The sequence below is a fragment of the Thamnophis sirtalis genome, unplaced genomic scaffold (assembly GCF_051295495.1).
Source record: "Thamnophis sirtalis isolate CommonGarterSnake01/CBP01778 unplaced genomic scaffold, rThaSir2_p1.2 scaffold_13, whole genome shotgun sequence".
In the NCBI taxonomy this organism is placed as follows: Eukaryota; Metazoa; Chordata; class Lepidosauria; order Squamata; family Natricidae; genus Thamnophis; species Thamnophis sirtalis.
In genome coordinates this window covers 6,925,791-6,942,443 of record NW_028261393.1, presented here as the reverse complement: position 1 = coordinate 6,942,443, position 16,653 = coordinate 6,925,791, and the positions used below count along the sequence as shown (strand labels likewise).

The following is a 16,653-nucleotide window of genomic DNA, read 5'->3' as shown; positions in this document are numbered from 1 at the left end:
AACCTCACTCTTTCGTAGGACAAAGAGCTGCCAACTTCAATCGTGTGGAGTTACAACAGTTTGTCTTTTTCTGAGATGCTCTTGGGAATTCCAGCAAGCAAGCAGCCCATTTAGGTGGGCAGAGAGCTTACAGCAAGTACAACCTGCAATTCCTATTTTGCACTGTCATGAGACGGGTGATGTAATTAAACCTAATTTCGGCAATTGCACCATTTTAATGTGGGGTCAGCCAAATGTAAAAAAAAATCTACTTTTTTTTGCAACAAATGTTCAGAAAAGCATCTGAGCATAATTTGCATCATTTCAGTGATTCATACCGAGAGGAAATTGGGGAAAGATTGTACATGCACCAAGGCAGTACATGATGCAATGCAATCCCATAATCAGGTTTTGTTAGTTTTAACACATACAATACAGTTACTCTTTTTCTTTTTTTCTTTTTAAAAAAAATAAAGCTCTGTTTTATTGGGGCAACTTATATGAATGTGACCAAAGTAAATCCAGTCAAGTTTAGAGTACAAAATTGAAAAGTTTTGCTACATCCCTTCAAAGGGTCTCCTGGTTGGGGGGTTGGATAGAATGGAATAGGAATAAGAATAAAGATAAAGGTTCCCCTCACACATGTGCTAGTCGTTCCCGACTCTAGGGGGCAGTGCTCATCTCCATTTCAAAGCCAAAGAGCCAGCGCTGTCCGAAGACGTCTCCGTGGTGATGTGGCCAGTATGATTAAATGCCAAAGGCTGTTACCTTCCCACCAAAGGTGGCTCCTATTTTTCTACTTGCATTTTTACGTGCTTTCGAACTGCTAGGTTGGCAAAAGCTGGGACAAGTAACGGGAGCTCACTCTGTTACGCAGCGCCAGGGATTCAAACCGCCAAGCTGTTGACCTTTCTGATCGACAAGCTCAGTGTCTCAGCTACTGAGCCGCCATGTCCCTTTTAGGAATAGAATAGAATAACAGAATTGGAAGGGACCTTGGAGGTCTTCTAGTCCAACCCTCTGCTTAGGCACCACTTCAGATGACCTACAATGTCCTTTCCAACTCCGTCAATCTGTTAGAAAGGGAAAGAGAAAGGTCTACATCAAACACTCTCGGATCCCCAGCGGGCAACAATGTTTTTTTTAAAAAAAGTATTCCAGTACCCTCGTCCTTTTTCTTTTCTTTTCTTTTTTTTGAGAAATTTTTTTATTGTTTTAGTTAAACAGAAAGAAAAATAAGAAAAAAAAATCATCGTTCGTTACATCTTGTTGAAAGCGTATCGATTGGTTACAAATACATTCCGTGCGTTTCTTCCACAGTCCTTACATATACTTCACTCAAATCACGTTGTACATTTTAAATCAAGAAAGAAAAGTTATATATTTTACTATCTCTGTACCATAATTCTCATTTGGTTACCATTGCTTAAACATGTTTTTATCTAGAATCATTTATATTATAAGACACAACCACCTACCTACTGGCGTTCATTTGCAATTTCAATAAATCTCCAAAACCATTACACCTTTATGACATGTTCTAAAATTAATTTGGTTAAGTAGGATATCTGAGCATTTCCCCCCCTCCCCGTAATATACCTGTATGTATCATTAAATATTGTCCATTAATATTTCATTGTTATTATTGTAGTTAACTAAAGGTTATTTACTAATTATCTCACCTCTCCTCTCCAGGCCCACACAATATTATAACTTTATAACCGTCTTTAAACAATGATTTATTAATAAGATTTTTTGGACTTTTTCTTCAATCCCAAATTAGTTAATTACGGGCTAAGAAAATAAACATTAGACATCTAAGACAATCTAAGAAATATTAACATTTCTACTTGACAATCACCCAGAATGTATATTAGTATTTCTATGGTCTGGTTATTTATCCTAACTAGGGTTATTATTTCTCTATTAGTGTCATAGTAAATTTATGTTAATGGATAAACATTCAGTGGTAATTTAAATACAGTCTAAAAGGTACTATCATTTCTACTTAATAATCAAACCTCGTCCTTTTTCTTAACTAGCAAACTGTTCCCTAAAATTGCTGAAAAGGTTTTGAAGCAAGCTAAGCCCGGTGAAACTTCACTTTTTCCAACTGCCCGATTCGTTTAGTTCACTTTATTGTCATTGCACAGGGCACAACAAAATTAAATGCCGTCTTCAGTGTACATGATAACTATAACAATAAAAACACAAACATATATCCTTTATTACAAAAATTCAGGATCAGTGGAAAAAGAAAAAAATGAAAAAAAAACTGCGGGACCGGGACACTAATTTAACTCGCCACGCAACTTTCCGAAAAAGTTCTGGAGGCGCATCTTAAAAACAAATGAGGTTACATTTTGTCCCTTACCGGCCGCCGTTCGACGTCATTTCTTTGCCCTTTTTTTTTTCCTTGGGCGAAACTATAAGGCCAAGGAACGGAGGGGGGAATCATCCCGGAACGTGGTTGTGTCCAGGCGAAGATTTTCTCAGCGAGGTTTGGCTCAGTTGATTCCCCTGCAGGTAGAATCCATGTGTTCGTTTCGCTCGCGTGGCTGAGTTGCGTGTTTTTGCAGAACGTTTCCCTCCGCGCTTCGTTCTGTCCTTAGAAACGGGCATGCATTTTTTTTAAAAAAACATACATAACTTGCAACGAGTTTTTCCCCCCATCTCCCTTTCTTCCGCTTGCTTCGCTATCCTAAGAAAGCTCACGTGGACAATTGCAGGCGACCTTTGGGGGGGGGGTAGAAATGCCAACCGCTTTTTAGGATCGGGTGCAAACTCCGGCGGGGCTGCATTCACACAACCTGGATAAACAAACGCGGGGTTTGCATTCGCAACCAGCTTGCAAACCTTGGTTAGTTGGATTTAGCCTGCTGGGTATGAATGCAATCCGTGTGTAAATGCAGTTTGGTTAATTTTTTTTTTTAATGGTTGTGGATTCTTGCGCAAATCCCCAGAAAAGGGGGCGTCTTGTGTGAACTGGGCCCCAGTTGCGTGATCATGATTGCTAAAGGCGAGGATCGGGAGAAGATCCACATCTGTGTGATTACAAAGACTAATTGCAAGAAATCCTCATGACATTATGCGCCTCTTATCCTGCAACTTAACCCCCGTGTTCTATTGTTGCCCCGTTCTGGTTTCCCAGGGTGTGGCACTACAACTCTCCGTATTCCCAACCAGCGAGTTGAGAGTGACCCCAAAATAGACGTTATTGATTTTAAAAAAAAAAGGCATGTTTGATTTAATTTTGAAATCACCCAAAGAACTTTGGTTGCATTTGAGCGGGGATGAAAAATAGAAAATATGGAAGAAAATTAGAATTTAGCATCGTTGGCTTTCTTGGAAGAAAACTAAGATAGGAAATAAGAGTCGTCTGGAGTGGGAACTGAGAAGAGAGGCTGTGATTACAAGCTAAAATCTGGCTTTTTGACCCAGCCACCAGGGTTTGACATGATGGTTTGGGAGATTTACCTGGCTGTAATTGAACAAACTTAGGTTTAGTAGGATGCATAACTTTACCTGTCTGTAATTGAGCAGACCAAGGTTTAGAAGGATGCATAAGCTTCATTTATCTGTAATTGAGCAGACCAAGGTTTAGAAGGATGCATAAGCTTCATTTATCTGTAATTGAGCAAACCAAGGTTTAGAAGGATGCATAACTTTACCTGTCTGTAATTGAGCAGACCAAGGTTTAGAAGAATGCATAAGCTTCATTTATCTGTAATTGAGCAGACCAAGGTTTAGAAGGATGCATAAGCTTCATTTATCTGTAATTGAGCAAACCAAGGTTTAGAAGGATGCATAACTTTACCTGTCTGTAATTGAGCAGACCAAGGTTTAGAAGAATGCATAAGCTTCATTTATCTGTAATTGAGCAAACCAAGGTTTAGCAGATGCATAAGATCTGCCACAGACTGTCCACACAACTGGCAGAGGAAGCCAAGAGGAAGACTTGTGCAGGGATGGGTTACCTTGCCTCTGCCTGCGTTCACACAACACCTTCATTTAGTTTCTGGACCATCTCTTGCTGACCACACAGTATACCAGGCTAAAAACCAGGAAACGGTGAGTTCTCATCCCACCTTAGCCATGAAAAACATGGCTAAGGTGGGAAACTTGGGGGAATCTTCCCTCTTTTGGTGCCCAGCCCACCTCACAGGGTTGTTGTAGGGAAAAGAGTAAGAAGGAGCATTAGGTATACAGATAGTCCTCTACGTACGGCCACAGTTGACCCCAAAATTTATGTTGCTAGGGGAGACATTTGCTAAGGGAATTTTGCCCCATTGTACGATCTTTCTTGCCGGAGTTGTTAAGCGAATCACAGAAGTTCTTATGTTAGTCACGGGGGTCATTAAGTGAATCTGGGTTTTGCTGGTGAGAAGGTGGCGAAAGGGTCCCATGTGACCTCAGGCTACCGGTCATAAATATGAACCAGTTGTCCAGCATCCAGATATATCCCATGATCATGGTCGTAAGTTTGAAAAAGGGGGTCACAAGTCTCTTTTTTCCAACTCCCAACGGTCCCTAAGCGAACTGTTGTTAAATGGAGGGCTACCTGTATTCAATGCCTTGAGTTATTTATTTAAAAAAAAACAACAAGAAAGATGTTAGCCACAAAAAGAAAAAAAAACCAACTCAAGGATGCGCCGAAGCGGCTGACCCGGGTTCAGGCGTGTTGTGTGAACGCAGCCAGGGAAAGCTGCTTCCGTCACGGCTACCTCATCGCCCGCCTGCCTCTCTCCGCCGAGAGACAAAATCCCGGGAAGGTGCCGATTGGCCGAGCGCGTCGGAGCCTCCCCGCGGCGGCTTGGCTGGCCTTAAACGCCTAGCCTCTCCGGGCTCCGGCTCTGGAAGGGATGCGGTGGGGCGCTGCGCCCGGATCCCCGCGGGGACAGCATGACCCGGCGCGATCGGCTCATGAAGGGAAGACCCCAGAGGCAGCCTGAAGCTGGCGCTGATGCCCGGCCGGGTGAGTGGTGGGAAGGCGGAGCGGGTGGGGGAGGAAGGATGCAAGGAGGAGGAGGGGGAGGAAGGATGCCCGTTGCAGGCGATGCTGGGGAGGGTGGCGATGGTGGAAGCCCCCTTCCCATCCAGCTGGGCTTCGCGCGGGGGCGAAAAGGAGGATGAGGAGGGGGGAGGTCCGTCCCTCCCACCCCGCTGCTCACTTCTGTCTTTTAACTCGGGTGCATTGCAGCAAAATCTGCTTTCTGTCGTGTTTGGGGGGGGGGGGATCACGCTGGCACACAATTTCAGGCCATATTGATGGGGGGGTGGGCACAGGAGAATAGCAGCCTGTTTGTGGGGAGGGGAAAGGGTCAGCCTGACAGATCCAGAGGGGATGCTTCCCCCCCCCCTCTTTGCCGAGAGGGCTGTTCCTTGCAATACAGGCAACCCTGGGAAGTGAATTCATCTATTTTATTCATTTTGTTTCATTTTATTTGTTTAGTTTGTCAAACACCCACGAGATAACGGGTATAATAAGCATAAACATGGACCTGAGCACAGGAAATGTTCTGGCAAAGGGAGGGAGGAAAGGAAGAGGCTCAGCCACCAAATCCAGGGTTTAAAACTAGCCAGGTTTCGCTCTTGGTGAATGTCACCATGTTAGTGGAGGTCTGAGTACTGTATATTGTGTGAACCTGGTTGGGGGCAGGTTCTTGTTTTACAGGACTTGGGCATTGGGCCTGGTTGAATGTGATGGCAGTCTTCTATAGAATAGAAAAGAAGAATAGAATAGAATAGAATAGAATTCTTTATTGGCCAAATGTGATTGTACACACAAGGAATTTTGTCTTTGGTGCAGATGCTCTCAGTGTACACAAGGAGAATAAAATACTTTCATCAAGAACAATAGAATAGAATAGAATAGAATAGAATTCTTTATTGGCCAAGTGTGATTGGACACACAAGGAATTTGTCTTTGGTGCAGATGCTCTCACCGTACATAAAAAGACAAGATACATTCGTCAAGAATTATAAGGTGCAGCCCTTAATGATAGTCACGGGGTACAAATAAGCAATCAGGAAACAATCAATATCAATCGTAAGGATACAAGCAACAAAGCTGCAGTCCTAAGTGGGAGGAGATGGGTGATAGGAACGATGAGAAGACTAATAGTAATAGTAACATAGCCTCAGTGAATAGTTTGACAGTGGTGAGTGAGGGAATTATTTGTTTAGCAGAAGGATGGCGTTTCGGGGGGGGGGGGGGAACTGTTCTTGCATCTAGTTTTTCTGGTGTGCAATGCTCTATAGCATCATTTTGAGGGTAGGAGTTGAAACAATTGATGTCCAGTAGCTCCATTGGACGCTGTGTTAAAATTCACATGAACGCTAAACTGAGTGTTTCTCAACCTTGACAGATTGAAGACAGGTGGGCTTTGATTCCCGGAATTCCCCCGACAGCAGCGTATGTGACTCTCCAATTCTGGGAGTTGAAGTCCACCCAGTGAAATGGTATAGGGTTTCCTGCTTGAGCAAGGGGTTGGACTAGAAGATCTTTAAGATCCCTTCCAGCTAAATTGAAATTGAAATTTAATAAATTTGTATGCCGCCCAATCCCGCAGGACTCTGGGCGGCTGACAGAGACAAGATAAAAAAGTTAAAAATTAAGAATAAAAAGTACAGTTTTTAAAACAACACACCATCCATTCTGTCTAGGTGGGGCGGGACATTGATCAACAGCCCCAGGCCTGCCGGAACAGCCAGGTTTTGGTGGCTTTTCGGAAGGCCGAGAGAGTGGAAAGGGTCCGGATCTCTACGGGTAGATCGTTCCAAAGGGCCGGAGCAGCTACAGAGAAGGCTCTCCCCCAGGGAGTCACCAGCCAGCATTGTCCGGCCGGAGGACACCCGGAGGAGGCCCAACCTGTGAGATCTTGTTGGTCATTGGGAGGTATGTGACAGGAGACAGTCTCTCAGATAGCCAGGTCCTAAACCATGTAGGGCTTTAAAAGTAATGACTAGCACCTTGAAGCGCATTCGGAGACCAATAGGGAGCCAGTGCAGCTCGCGGAGAATGGGTGTAACATGAGTGTATCTAGGTACACCCAATATCGCTCATGCGGCTGCATTCTGGACCAACTGTGGTCTCCGAACACTCTTCAGGGGCAGCCCCATGTAGAGCGCATTACAGTAATCAAGCCTTGAGGTGACAAGAGCATGAGTGACTATTCTGATTGACAGTTTATTCTATCCTATTCTAATTTTCCATTCTATTCTAATTCACTACTCTACTCCTACTCCTACTCCTACTCCTACTCTACTCTACTCTACTCTACTCTACTCTATTCTTTCCACTCGGTCTATTCTCCTTTCTTCAAGTTGCCAAGGTTGAGAAAACACTGCCTTAGTAAGTTGCAAGAACCAGGCCCTTAGCTTACGGATCAGTGTATTCTGCACACAATGCAGAGAGACAGTGTTGTGTGAAGACAGCCATAGAGAGATTGAGAAGTTGCTTGTTTCAATAAACATCTGTGGAATATGAAAATATGCCATGAACTACTCTCAATTTGATATTTGGCATCTTAAAAAGTGTTCCTCGCCGTTCTAGGCAGGTTGCGGCCTAGAAACTGCCATAGACCCGTTAGATCGCACAGGGTCGGCCTCCTCCGGGTTCCGTCTACCAGCCAATGCCATCTGGCTACCACCTGGGGGAGGGCCTTCTCTGTAGCAGCTCCGGCCCTTTGGAATGAACTCCCCGCGGAGATTCGGACCCTCACCTCTCTCCAGGCCTTCCGGAAAGCCGTCAAAACCTGGCTGTGCCGGCAGGCCTGGGGTTGATGAGTTCCCCTCCCCTCTCGACTTGTATGGCTGTATGACTCTTGTGTATTTTAATTACGTGTATTGTGTTTGTATCCCCTTTTCCCCTTTTGAGTTGTTCGCCGCCCTGAGTCCCTCCCGGAGAAGGGCGGCATACAAATAAACTAAATCTTAAATCTTAAATCTTAATTTGAATATTTGCAGTTTTCCTCCGGACACCCTCAAACAATCGAGTCCCAAGAGTGGGCTTCCAGATGTTTTGGGGTTCAGCATCCTCTGGCCTCCATCTGGTTGGCCGCGGGCAAGGCATTTTTGGAGCTGTAGTCCCACCTTCCAGGGCTTTCTGGACACCAGGGTGGAAATACACCCACATATCCCAAGTCTGCATCTTCTAACGCCCAATTTTGGTTTTGAAAAATGGGAGGGGTTGGGCCCTCCAGTTCCAGAGAGTCCTTCCATCTCTGGTTGTTCAAGCCCCCATTTTTCTTGTTGACTGCCCCCCCCCTCCCTCCCTCCTCCCCCTTGCTCAGAAGCAGCTGAATTCTGGTAGCACATCTCATTTCTCCATCAACATATACTAGTTACTCCACTCCGGGCCTGTATTCGGAACATGTTGCCATAGCAACTCCACACTTATGTCAAGTTGAGCAATAGCAGAATCAGTGCCGTAATTGGATCTCGGGGCCTTGTGATACAAGGGAGAGCAGCTTTTGTGTATTTGTTCGAGGGATCACGCAAGAGCCATGGATTCAGAAAATAGGTTTTTATTAAGATGTTAGCGATTCAAAGAACAGAACGAACGCCAAAGGTATTTATATGAAATGTAACAATACACTAACCAATCAGGGGCCGGGTACTGCACAGCAACTGCTGGTGCAGTACCTCGGCCAATCAGGACAGATTAGGTATGTCATGGAGGCTAGCAACAGCCTCCAATGACTCCTGACCAAACAGGGCCCAGCAAAGTGGTTGCTGGCCCTTTCTCATGTATCCAAATACACAACACCCCTTCCCCCCAGATCTGTTGATGGGGGGGGGGGTGGACCCACAAATCATAACTAGCAACTTTGAAATTTCAAGAACATTGTAAAATTTCCCTTTACATTTTCCCCAGGTTAAGTGCCCATTTTTATTAATTCATTCAAGCAGTTTCCCCATTTTTATTAATTAATATCACACATCAGTTCCTTGAATGTACAACTACATGTGTGTGCGTGTGGTTCACTTAATACATGTGTGTGTGTGATTCACTTAAGAAGCAATTCTATGTCTCTTTCTCCTTCCCTCCAGCTCATTTATTCGTATTTGCATTGCTCCTCCCTCCAGTAATTTATTCCCATTACGTTACGTTCCTCCTTCTCTCCAGCTAAGTACACTTTATTCTCTATTAGCCCACTTTTTCCGAGTTCTCAATTCATATTCCTCCCTTTCCCTCCAGCTAATTTATTTGCATTACGTTTCTCCTTCCCTCCAGTTAAGTACACTTAAGTCTTTATTAGCTCAATTTACATTTCCCTTTTCTCAATTCAGATTTCATTCCTCCCCTTTCCCTCCAGCTAAGTACACCCTTTGTTAGCTCCATTTTAAGTTCCTCATTTCTTCGTTTCCCCCAAGTTGCTTTACACACATTTTATTTATTTAAATTTCCCCCAATTTTACTGCGCATGCCCAACAGAGTTTTTTAACAGTCCTGGCTTGCAAAACGGCCCTGGAGGCGGCTCCCGGCTTGCTGAGAGCTTTCACGGAGGTGTGGATTGGCCAGGCAGCATGGAGATCGGTGAGGCAGGCAGGAGGGATTTCAGGCCCCTGAAGGCAGCTAAGACAGCTGAGGCAAGACAGCGCGGAGGTCTAGGAGGAGCGCTGAGAGAGGCTCCATGGCTTCCCGCTGGGAAGCAGGCTCGCGGGGAGGCAGGGAGGGGCGGCTTTCCCTCCAGGCAGAGAACGGAGTTCGCAGGGAATGACAGCTTCCCTCCCAGCATCGGGAGGCTTTGGCCGGAGGAGTGGCACAGCGGCAAGGCTCGGGGAGGCCGTGGAGGCAGGCGCGGAGGCATTTGGGGCCCTTCTGGGAGGGCGGAGAAGGCCGTGGGAGGCCGTAGTGCATCGGGAGGCCGACGAGGCTGGCGCGGAGGCCGCGGAGACATCGGGGCCCTTCTGGGAGGTCGCGGAGGCCGCGGGAGGCCGTAGAGGCGACGGGAGGCCGAGAGGGCTGGCGTGGAGGCCGCAGAGACATCGGGGCCCTTCTGGGAGGTCGCGGAGGCCGCGGGAGGCCGTAGAGGCGACGGACGGCCGAGGAGGCCGTAGAGGCGACGGGAGGCCGAGAGGGCTGGTGTGGAGGCCGCGGAGACATCGGGGCCCTTCTGGGAGGTCGCGGAGGCCGCGGGAGGCCGTAGAGGCGACGGACGGCCGAGGAGGCTGGCGCGGAGCAGACGGGAGGCCGAGGAAGCAAGGCAGGAGACGGACGGCTGGGACATGCCTCTGTCCTCCTCCTTCTTTCTCTCTCTCTCTCTCCGAGTCAGGCAGGCATCTCCTTTCCCTTCGTTGTGGCGCGGAGCAGACGGGAGGCCGAGGAAGCAAGGCAGGAGACAGACGGCAGGGACACGCCTCTGTCCTCCTCCTTCTTTCTCTCTCTCTCTCTCTGGGTCAGGCAACGAGGCTTTAATGTGTTCTGGCTGGCTGGTGGGCAGCCTCCGCGGGCAGGCTAAGTTTCTGGATCTCGACGCGACTTGGGCGACCGGAACAGCTGGCTTGCTCCGTGAGGTGCACGGGCAGCCCAACGACCTCGGGCCCAGACAGTTCCAGCTGGCTTTCGCAGATTGAAGCCTCTCGAGTGCTGGTAACTGCTTCAGCTGGGCGCATGCTGGCCGTGGGGTCCGGCGGTCCTTCACGAGCCCTTCCAACTGTAGTTTAATCAGGTAGCCTATGGTGTTGCGCTGCGACTGCTCTCTCCTCATTCCAGGCCCTGCGGAATCGCCAGATCCCACCTTCGTCGCCAGTTTTTGTGTATTTGTTCGAGGGATCACGCAAGAGCCATGGATTCAGAAAATAGGTTTTTATTAAGATGTTAGCGATTCAAAGAACAGAACGAACGCCAAAGGTATTTATATGAAATGTAACAATACACTAACCAATCAGGGGCCGGGTACTGCACAGCAACTGCTGGTGCAGTACCTCGGCCAATCAGGACAGATTAGGTATGTCATGGAGGCTAGCAACAGCCTCCAATGACTCCTGACCAAACAGGGCCCAGCAAAGTGGTTGCTGGCCCTTTCTCATGTATCCAAATACACAACAGCAGCCCTTAAGGGAACTAAAGCTATGGAAAATGCTGCTGGTTAACGGAGGCCTAATCTATATACAATCCCCCCCCCCCCAAAAAAAACCTACTCCATGCCAAACCTAAGATGGGTTTGCAAACAAATTTTGCCTCCTGATGTGTTATGGCGTGGAGGGGTGGGAGGGGAAGAAGGAAGAGTTGAGTAGTTTCTCAGTTTTGGCCGATCAAAGAAGGGGTGAAAAGCCTGCCAAATTGCATTATAGGTAGTCCTTGACTTACAGCCATTCATTTAGTGGCCAAAGTTACAAAAAGCGGCTTGACGGCCGTTGTTCAGAGTCACCACCTTTGCAGTATCGCCCATAATCACCCGATTGAAATCCAAACGCCTGGCCGCTGGTTCGTACGTGCCATGTTTGTGACGGCTGTTGTGTCCCGGGGTCACGTGTATTCCCATTTGGTGGCCTTCTGACAAGCCAAGTCAATGGGGAAACCAGACTCGCTTAACAACCAAGTGACTTAAACTTATCAACTGCAGGGATTCACTTAACCAACTGTGGCGAAAAAGGTTGTAAAATGGGGCCAAGGCAGGGGTGGGTTTCAGGCGGTTCGCGGCGGTCCCTGCGAACCAGTTGGTCGGCGAACCCGGAAGTAAGTAACTTCCGGGAACGCCGAAGGGTCCACCCGCCCGCCCACGTTTCTTACCCGGTTTTGACGAGTTCTGCGCTTCCACGCATGCGCAGGATGCATACAGCGCCTGCGCGATCCTCCAGGAGCAGCTGGAGCATCGCACAGACGCTAGTACGCATGCGTGCACTGCGCGCATGCACGAGGACGCCGCCGGCCCCATTCCAACCGAACCGGTTGGAACGGGGCGAGAAACCCACCCCTGGGCCAAGGTCACTTAACAAATCTCTCAACGATGGAAATTTTGGGCTCCGTTAAGTAAGTCACGGACTACCTGTATAATAAGGAAATTTGGGTTTTCTTATTTTTTGGGGGGGGGATTCCCCCCAAAGCAAATGATGGAATAGATGATGTTTCAATATAAACAATTTTCACCCAATATTATGAATCGGATTCCCCTATTGTGTGCATTTTATTGTGCCTTTCGTCCATGGTCAAACATTTGAGTGTAGCCTCAACTGATATTTATGCAGTTAAGTAAAATCTAATTTAAACATCAACTTCTAGATCTGTTAAATACAAGGGATCCAAAGTATGCAGAGGATATTTTATTCTCCAGACCTTTTATTATTTATAATTCTTGTTTAGTGATCACAATTGGGACCAGCAACTCTTGGCAAAATAGTTGCTAAGTAAAACTACAGCTATGCTTAGTTTTGCTCTACTGGTAGTCCTCAACTTATAGCGTAATTGATCCGACCATTTCAATTGAAAATCACAATGGTCATAAAATGAATAAGCACATAACTGATTTTGCAAGTTTTTTTTTTTTGCAGCGGTCATTAAACAAACATGGCAGTCATTAAGTGAGCCCATTGTTTAGGTGATACATTTTGGCCGGAAACCAGAAGCAAACACCAGTTTCTAACAAAAACATTATAAGACTTAAGTCTTGTGAAGTGAGTGACGCAAATAGTCGTAAATGCAGGCCGTTTGCCGAGTGCCCCAAATGTGGTCATATCACCGCAGTGGGTGGATGAGCGGACGGACGTCAGATCTTCGAATCCGTGCCACAAGTCCCATTTTCAGGCTCCGACGTAAATTTGAATGGTCGCTAAGCAACCCATTATTAGTCGAGGGCTACCTGTAAAGACCTGAATGGGACGTTAAATAGGAAGAATGGTCCCAAAGTTACTTTTTCACCAGTGCTGAAACTGCAAACGGACACTAAAAGGGGCAGTTGCTAAACGAGGACCTGTCTTCACTGCTGGGTTTCTAGTAGTCGGCAAGATAATTTTTAGGCATGCGTCGTTCTCTGAGGAGCAGGTTGATAAAACCGTGGCATGACAAAACCGCGCTCGACTAAAGCGCGCCCGATTAAACCGCGTCGCTGACGTCATCAACAGGGCGACAACAGCGAGTGTGGAGAAAGAAGGGCGCTTTAAATAGCGCTTTGAAAGCAAGCTGATTCAAGTTAAGGTAAGGGTTAGGTTTAGGGTTAGGTTAAGGGTTAAGGGTTAGGTTTAGGGTTAGGTTTAGGGTTAGGTTTAGGGGGGTTAGGTTTAGGGGTTAATTTTAGGTTTAGCGTTTACAGCGTGCTTCTGTCTCCGTGCTGTTGTCGCGCTGTAATGTCAGCTACGCGGTTTCGTCGAGCGCCCTTTAGTCGAACGCGGTTTTGTGGTGGAACTGATAAAACAAGCCCTCTTATGTTTTGCGTAGGTGCCTTTTCTGAAAGGATGTATAAAGCTGTTGAAAACTGAATCTGATTCCCCCCCAACTCCCCCCTCCCCACTTTATTCCCCCCATACCTGCAGGTTATATTCTCACCCGACCAACCCTTGTCCTCATGCTGGAAAGGGGGGAAGAGCCCTGTGTGAGCAATAGCAAGAACGGAGTGGGGAACAACCCGCTGAGTAGCAGTGTCACAGGTAAGGAAGGGCTGGGCGAGGAAGGTGGATCTTTTTATCGCCTGCACAAACAACGCAAACAATTGCGTTTCTCCAAAGGGTACAGATCCCAAATAATCCCCTCCATTGAACCTCTGCCTAATGTCAAATATAGGTCGTCCTCATTTACCGACTGTAATTGGGGACTGGGAAGTCTGTCACTAAGCGACAGAGCAAATAAAGCATAAAAATTGATGTGACTGCCTCAACTCAACAACAACAGTTCCGGCCATTCCCCATTGCTGTCGTCAGGCGAATCCTAGCAGCCTGACAAAGGACGGTAGTTGCGAACTATCTCGAAAGACGGTGGGCCGGGACTTTGCTAGAGAGGAATTCACCGTAAATTAAATAAAAGGGGTTCAAGGACTCGGCTTCATGCTGTTGGGGAAGCCTACATCCAGTGGTGGGATTCAGCCAGTTCGCACCTATTTGGGAGAACCGGTTGGTAACTTTCTAAGCAGTTAGGAGAACCGGTTGTTGGAAGAAATCTCCTTTTGTTTTTCCCCACTTTACAGGGCTAATCCTGTAAGGAAGGCAGGAAGGAAACATTCTGGTGTTGTTTCTAGCCTAATCTTTACTGTTCGGCTTACAGAAACTGCCTCTCCAGTTCAGTTTCAGTTTCGGTTTATTTGTATGCCGCCCTTCTCCAGGAGGGACTCAGGGCGGCGAACAACTCAAAGGGGAAAGGGAACATAAACAACAGTACACATAATTAAAATACACGAAAATCACACAGCCATACCAGTCGAGAGGGGAGGGGAACTCATCAACCCCAGGCCTGCCGGCACAGCCAGGTTTTGACGGCTTTCCGGAAGGCCTGGAGAGAGGTGAGGGTCCGGATCTCCGCGGGGTTCACCCTTATTCCGTTGTAACAGCTAAGGCAAAACACCCATCGACATGAGTGACATTGAGTTGGCCACACCCACCCAGTCACAAGACCACCAAGCCACGCCTACCGAGCTGGTCATTAGGGAAGAGGACCGGTTGTTAAATTATTTGAATCCCACCACTGCCTAGGTCAGAACACAAACAACCGAACAAACTTAAGGTAGGAAAATGGGACGCTTGGTGAAGTATCCTGTATTTTATTTTTTTTTAATTCTCCCTTCCTTCCAGATTCTCAAGCCTTGAAAGAGAACACCAAGACACCTTCGCCCTCGGCTCTGTCTTCCCCACCCGCCACGGAGACTCCCAAGCCACCCCGCCCCCGGCGCCGGCGCCCTCCCGCCGTCCTGCCTTCCGATCGTCCCTATCAATGCAAAGACTGTGGCAAGCGCTTCGTGTACCGCTCCAAACTGGCCACCCACCAGTGGACCCATTGCGCCGAGCGGCCCTATAAATGCCCCGACTGTCCCAAGAGTTTTAGTTACCCATCCAAGTTGGCTGCCCACCGACGTACGCACACTGGGGAGCGCCCCTTCCCCTGCTCCTTGTGCCCCAAGCGCTTTGGGCACCGCTCCAAGCTGGCCGCCCACCAGTGGATCCACACGCCGGAGCGCCCGTACAAATGTGCCGATTGCCCCAAGAGCTTCTGCTACCCTTCCAAGCTGGCCGCCCACCGCCGTACGCACACGGGCCAGCGGCCGTACCCCTGCAGCCGCTGCGGGAAGAGCTTTTGCTACCCTTCCAAACTGGCTGCTCATCAGCAGATCCACGCGGCCACCGCGGCGGGGAGGCCTTACCCGTGCATGCGCTGCAGCAAGAGTTTCCGGCAGCTGCGCAACCTCACCCTTCACCAGCGGGTGCACGAGGATGGAGAAGCAGGCGATGGCGTAACCCAGGACAAAAGCCACAGCAGTGGAGACAGGCCTTAAGCTGGAACCGCTGGGCTGTGCGAGGGCGCAGGAAGAAACTTGGAATAATTTGAAAACCTGGCAGCTGCGGGATGGTTGTAAATAATGGAAAGTTATGGCGGAGGTAAGGGTTGCACCGTAACCTCCAGCAACCCATAACTTCTCTGTTCTCATCTTTGATGGCAAAACGCCACATGACAGGCTCCCTTTCAGAGGCCGAGTTGTTCGCACCGTGCTGAAAACTGCTCTGGTAATTTTGTTTCTGCCTATTCTACAACCTTGTTTAAGTTATGCAGACTTCTGCACCTTTGCAATTTGTTTTGCTTCAGTTTTAACTTTTCCGGTTCTCGCCAAACACAATCCCGATCACCCCCATAGTCGACATCATTTGCGTGGCAACGAAACGAAAACCACCGTTGAGATTCCCCCACTAATCCCATTTCAAGAAGTGCACCGATCCTCACTGTCAGCAGAGCAGAATCTGTTTATGTGTTTCGCACACAAGGAGGCACCTCTGTCGGTGGCCCTGTATAGTTTTGTTTTATGCTCAACTGGTGCATGCTTCTGTCAGAATGTGGAACTCCGCATACCTGTAATCCAAGGGTCTATAAAATTTATATCTTCACTGTGCATTATACAGAGGGGCTCTGTTGCAGCCTCCTTGACCAGTCAACCTTTGGCCATGGAAATTGGAGGTTTAATATGCATGAACTGAGCGCATCGTATTGGACATGAGCTGCGTCAACTTTTAAGAAGAAAATCTCTTATTATTTTTTTTTTTTTTACAAAACGAAAGCTGTGTCTGACAACATGGCAATTGGTGGAAATCCACCAGTGGGATGGCTTAAAAGACACAAATTCCAGGAAAGAGAAGGCAACATTTATGTTTTAAAGGGTTGTAGAAGCAGAAAAATTATTTGACAAATTCACATCACCCTCCAGGTTTACACACGGCATCAAAAGATGCCTCAGGGCACTTCAGGATTAATGTGGGTAGTGCATTAAGGGTGAAGCAAGTGCATCAGTAGCTCACATAGAAAGCAGATTTTACACATGAATTTCTCGGGCTAAAAAAAGGCTGTATAATTTTATTTTCACCATGTAGTACACACAATTTTGTAGCCTGCTTCCTTGTTTACTCCTGTGTGTTTGGTTTATTTGTACCACATGTCTAAAGACGCCAAAAGTTTCCATGTTGCCCTCATTATTGAAATATTAAGTTCCCTCTCGGATTTTTCTCTCCATCTATTTCTCCTCCGTGCTCTTCTAGTCC

At 47.4% G+C, this 16,653-nt stretch overlaps 1 protein-coding gene across 2 annotated transcripts; it reads left to right on the top strand.

Annotated features, from left to right (window-relative positions):
- Positions 1-1,649: 1,649 nt before the first annotated feature.
- Positions 1,650-16,622, top strand: ZNF575 (zinc finger protein 575). 2 transcript variants are annotated; one of them, XM_087728108.1, is made up of 3 exons: positions 1,650-2,505; positions 13,456-13,569; positions 14,704-16,622. In XM_087728108.1, exons 2-3 carry the CDS (start codon positions 13,488-13,490, stop codon positions 15,399-15,401), a joined length of 780 nt encoding a protein of 259 aa, XP_087584234.1. In that variant the 5' UTR covers positions 1,650-2,505; positions 13,456-13,487; the 3' UTR covers positions 15,402-16,622. The 2 variants fall into 2 exon arrangements, with proteins under 2 accessions (XP_087584234.1, XP_087584233.1); XM_087728107.1 differs by lacking the exon at positions 1,650-2,505 and adding an exon at positions 4,661-4,954.
- Positions 16,623-16,653: the final 31 nt, after the last annotated feature.